The sequence below is a fragment of the Mytilus trossulus genome, chromosome 3, assembly GCF_036588685.1.
Source record: "Mytilus trossulus isolate FHL-02 chromosome 3, PNRI_Mtr1.1.1.hap1, whole genome shotgun sequence".
Taxonomy (NCBI): Eukaryota; Metazoa; Mollusca; class Bivalvia; order Mytilida; family Mytilidae; genus Mytilus; species Mytilus trossulus.
The window spans coordinates 63,896,269-63,901,426 of record NC_086375.1 but is presented as its reverse complement, the minus strand read 5'-3'; the positions used below and the strand labels follow the sequence as shown (position 1 = coordinate 63,901,426).

Genomic DNA, 5,158 nt, shown 5'->3' with positions numbered 1-5,158 from the left:
ATCTATTTGAATATTTTGTTTTACGCGAATGATTACAAGACAAATGTTTTACGGTTCGGCAATTTCGAAATCATTTTTTTCGGAATTTGTCTCTGATTGAAATTGCAAATTGATGTACGCCTATCGCTTTAAAGTCAAAGTATTTTCCATGTATAGACACATTTTTCAAGATCTGACCTAATTATCATGTGCGCTGCCATTGATCTATCACGTGATGCTGCAGCCATAGCACTAATGATAGATAAGCACGTGCTTTAATCACAACAATATCGGTCTTTTGTTTACATTTTGTTTTCCCCTATTTTCTTAATCGTTTTGTTATGGAGAGTGAAAATAAATACAAAACGGGTGGTGGGAACTCATGTTCAGTTCATGGTTGTTCCAATAATCGGAAAAAAATAACTGTATGGAAGAAATCAATGTGTGAATTACATAGTGAAATGCACGACCATTGTCCGTGTTTAATTCCTTACAGACTTCATGTAATGTCATCCAAAGAATTGATACGACTCGAGTGGATTAAAGCTTTAAATCGGAAAGATCTTCCAAAAAATATATATGTATGCTCTGAACATTTTATTGACGGAAAACCTACGGATAGAAATCCTTCTCCTAAGTTAAAGATGGGGTATGAAAATAAGACAACTCCGGGTAGAAGAAAAATATTAAAACATCAATTGTCAGTGAAAAAAAGAAAACTAGAAACTGGTGATTCCGATATGGAAATTACAGAATTGGACACTACCTTAGAAAGTGAGCCAGGTGCAAGTACGCCGTACGAGAAATTACCCGAGGCTATTTGTAGTTTTAATGTTATAGACGCTTCATCTACTGTTAGTACACAATATCTTGAATCGGACTTCTTACCGCAGAAAGTCGATCACACGTACGGGAAAAAATGGACCGATTTTCAGGCTAAATCCTCTCAAACAAATATAGTTTTAATGGAAGAAAAAGGAGTTCAAAGTAAATCTGACGGAGCAACTATGTCTGCTGATCAAAACTTAAAAACGGACAATGACGCTTTATTGTATACAGGGGTCAAAAAAGAAGTATTTTTCACGCTGGTGAAATGTTTTACTCCTTTTAATACATTCAGTTTTCAATTAGAGGTGGCAGATCAATTACTCCTTGTGCTTATGAGACTTAAGTTAAATTTAATTTTTGACGATCTATGCAGAAGATTTGGTATATCAAGTGGTTTAGCTTGCAAAATATTTAATTCATGGATTCCTGTGTTGGCAGATAAGTTAAAGTCCTTGATTGTTTGGCTCCCTAGAGAAGTAATAAGAGACTGTTGTCCCGAATCATTTAGGGAAAATTATCCCAGAACTACCTGTATCATTGACTGTGCTGAAACATTTATTCAGAGACCAACAAATTTAAGGAGTAGGGGTGAAACGTACAGCAATTACAAGTCCCATAATACAGCTAAATATTTAGTAGGGATATCCCCACATGGACAAATTATGTTCATATCCAAAGCTTTTGGTGGTCGTGCTAGTGATAAATTTATTGTAGAAAAAAGTGGATTCATGAATTACTTGCTTCCAGGCGATGAAATAATGGCAGATCGAGGCTTTACAATAGATGACTTATTGTTTCCATTGCGTGTTAAGCTGAACATTCCAGCGTTCACAAAAAACAAACCCCAGTTAAGTGCGGAAGATGTGACAACCACAAGAAGGATTGCCGGAGTACGGATACATGTTGAAAGGGTAATTCGACGATTGAAGGTCTTCAAAATTCTAAGTGGGACTGTGCCTGTATCATCCTTAAAACTGTTTGATGACATTTTGCTTGTATGCTCTGCTTTGGTTAATTTACGGTCAGATCTGATCAGAGATACTAATGAAAGTAATGAGTGAAATTAGTTTGGTATTTTTTACCAGTTGGAATATACATTGTACATGTACATGTACATGATGTATATTTAAGGCATTTGGATAATGTAATTGATATGAATGTTCATTGCATTATGATTGTATTATGTTGTTTGTTTAGCGTCCAGTGGCAAATAGTTTATGCATATTCAGGATGACATATTTCCCTCTAGACTTCTGTTGGTTATTTCATGAACTCTACCTTTTTGAATTTACCTTTGTCATGTTTGTGTTAGTTTCGGGTGAAATTTATTTTGTAATTTGGTGTCTGTCGCATTGATGTATAACATTGTCCAACTCATCTCCTCTTATTCATAATTTATAATAAAACTGTCATTGCAATACATCAATCAAAGAGTAAAACAGCATTGGAGGTATTTAAATGAAAACATTAAACTTGAATAGAATTGGCAATATTCTTAGATTTTTTTTATCATATAACTACTTAGTAATCAATTGTTTTGGTTCTCATACATCTTTGCATTTCACTAGACTCAAGCTGGCAGCCACTTTTATCGACCAATCAAGATAGCAGCCACTTTTTTCCAGCAGCCAATTTTGGTGATATGTCTAAAATACAAAAAACCTGAATGAGACTCAAACGTTCCAAAAATCGCTTAATATTAGTTAAATGCAATCTAACACCAGAAATCGACAATTCCACGGCATGTTCTGGTTCTAGAAGCATTTCATTCCGTTTAAAATATGTATGTGACCCTAGCGGTCTGTTCGTTATTTTTTATTCGATAATTGATATTCAATATCCAAACGGCTGCTAGCAGTCGGTTAAATATTCAAATTTAGTTGAAAATCATTAAAAAGCATGAGGGAAGGCTACGCCGGAAATCGTTTTATGACCCCTTCAAGCTGTCGTTAATTTTCGTTGTCCTCGAATATAAACCATTATATAAGTTGCATATTTGTCTTTATTTTATATAGATTTTTTATCAATAAATCGACACCAAAGATGTAGTTTAATATATTATATAACATCAAAAACAATAACCATCACTCCAGAAACATTTAAAAATAAAAATAATAAATGTATGGAAAGCCAAAAATACAAAAACAAATGTATAGTGAAAACTTACTGAGGACTGCTTGAATAAGGTTAAACCCGGGCGACTTTGAACCTCTGTGGTGGCTAGACGGGCCCGGATCCCAGAAAAATATTTAATTTGGGAATAGCCTGGGTCAATACCTTTGAAATGAGCTAGGTCTGGTTCGGAACTTTGCCGTATGTATATGCCGAAAAGTACCGAATGTCTGTTTGGTATGGAAAATACGTAAATGGTCGACTTTGAACCTCTGTGGTGGCTAGACGGGCCCGGATCCCAGAAAAATATTTAAGTGGGGAATAGCCTGGGTCAATACTTTTGAAATGAGCTAGGTCTAGTTCGGAACTTTGCCGTAGGTATATGCCGAAAAGTACCGAATGTCTGTTTGATATGGAAAATACGTAAACGGGCGACTTTGAACCTCTGTAGTGGCTAGACGGGCCCGGATCCCAGAAAAATATTTAAGTGGGGAATAGCCTGGCAATACCTTTGAAATGAGCTAGGTCCAGTTCGGAACTTTGCCGTAGGTATATGCCAAAAAGTACCGAATGTCTGTTTGGTATGGAAAATACGTAAATTGGCAACTTTGAACCTCTGTGGTGGCCAGACGGGCCCGGATCCCATAAAAATATGAACCTAGCTCATTTTAGGTAGCAATACACAGTTAGGAAAAAAACTTAAAATTGACACTCATAATTTTTAAACACCCCCTTTCCCCTCCTGTCTAACAAAGAAGGCTTTATATGTGTGTTATGCATGTATATACTTGTAGAAAGAGAATCTTCCATAGATTTGATTTCTAATGGTCATAAGGGTGAAATATAATCCCTTTTGGGTGTAACCATGGCAACAATCTGCACTTCTTAGATACAAAATATAGCAAAAAAGGGGGGTGAACATGTCACAAAAGTCTCCAAAATTTGGTCTAAAGGAAAATTTCAATGAATCACAGTGATACCTTTCCTGAATCCATAGGTTTATATCTATCAAGTGGTCCAAAAAAAATCATATGTCTTCCTGCTCGTTTTTCCATAAAATTGAATTGAAAAGATCGAGCGCAAAATCTTTGTTGATAAACACTACAATAATTTATGGACCTATGAACGGTACGGATAGGAAAATACGGACTGTCAATCATTGAAATGGCCTATAAAACATGTTAAAATCAATCTAAATGTTCATATAAACCCACTAAGAAGGCTATATTATTCTTCAATTACCTAAAAATCAATTTTATTGTACAAAAACTTTCATATTTAAAAAATTCACAGGGGCCATAATGCGAAACTAAACTTCTAACTGTGTATTGCTACCTTAAAGGTATTATCCCGAGCTTTTCCCCACTTAAATATTTTTCTGGGATCCGGGCCCGTCTGGCCACCACAGAGGTTCAAAGTTGCCCATTTACGTATTTTTCATATCAACTACACATTCGGTACTCTTCGGCATATCCCTATGGCAAAGTTCCAAACCGGTTCTAGTTCATTTTAAAGGTATTAACCCGAGCTTTTCCCCACTTAAATATTTTTCTGGGATCCGGGCCCGTCTGGCCACCACAGAGGTTCAAAGTTGCCCATTTACGTATTTTTCATATCAACTACACATTCGGTACTAATCGGCATATCCCTACGGCAAAGTTCCGAACCGGACCTAGCTCATTTTAAAGGTATTAACCCGAGCTATTCCCCACTTAAATATTTTTCTGGGATCCGGGCCCGTCTGGCCACCACAGAGGTTCAAAGTTGCCCATTTATGTATTTTCAATACCCATAATCCAAGATCCTTATAGTCACGTTAATCTCTACACCCAGTTTTATATAGTAAAGAGTCTATAACATCGTTGCATTTGGAATATTGAAACACCAGGGGTCTAACTGTCATCTGAGCGGTCTCCCGTAGGTTTTCACAATATATTTATTCTTTTTTTTGGCTTTCCATAGATATTTCTTTTTATATTTTGGAATGATTTTAGAGTGGCCAGCTTTAGTTGTAGTTTTATATATTATATGATATTAAATCTTTGTTGAATCTTTGGTGTCGTTTTATTGATAAACATCTTTATTACATAAAGACAAATATGCAACTTATATAAGGGTTTATACAATCGGAACTACTCGGCCTTTCTGGTTGCACGAAGAAATAACTTGTACTGCATAGCGAGAATGGCCGAGTAGTTACGATTGAGGGTTTATATTCGAGGACAACGAGAATTTACGA

The 5,158-nt window shown here is 35.9% G+C and overlaps 1 protein-coding gene across 1 annotated transcript; it reads left to right on the top strand.

Moving 5' to 3' along the window:
* The first annotated feature begins 719 nt into the window (after positions 1-719).
* On the top strand, positions 720-2,031 carry LOC134710942 (uncharacterized). Its single transcript, XM_063571361.1, has one exon. It carries the CDS (start codon positions 720-722, stop codon positions 1,866-1,868), a length of 1,149 nt encoding a protein of 382 aa, XP_063427431.1. The 3' UTR covers positions 1,869-2,031.
* Positions 2,032-5,158: the final 3,127 nt, after the last annotated feature.

Bases quoted from the DNA above. Each gene is read 5' to 3' on its own strand.
- LOC134710942 (XM_063571361.1), top strand. From the start codon at position 720: ATGGAAATTACAGAATTGGACACTACCTTAGAAAGTGAGCCAGGTGCA.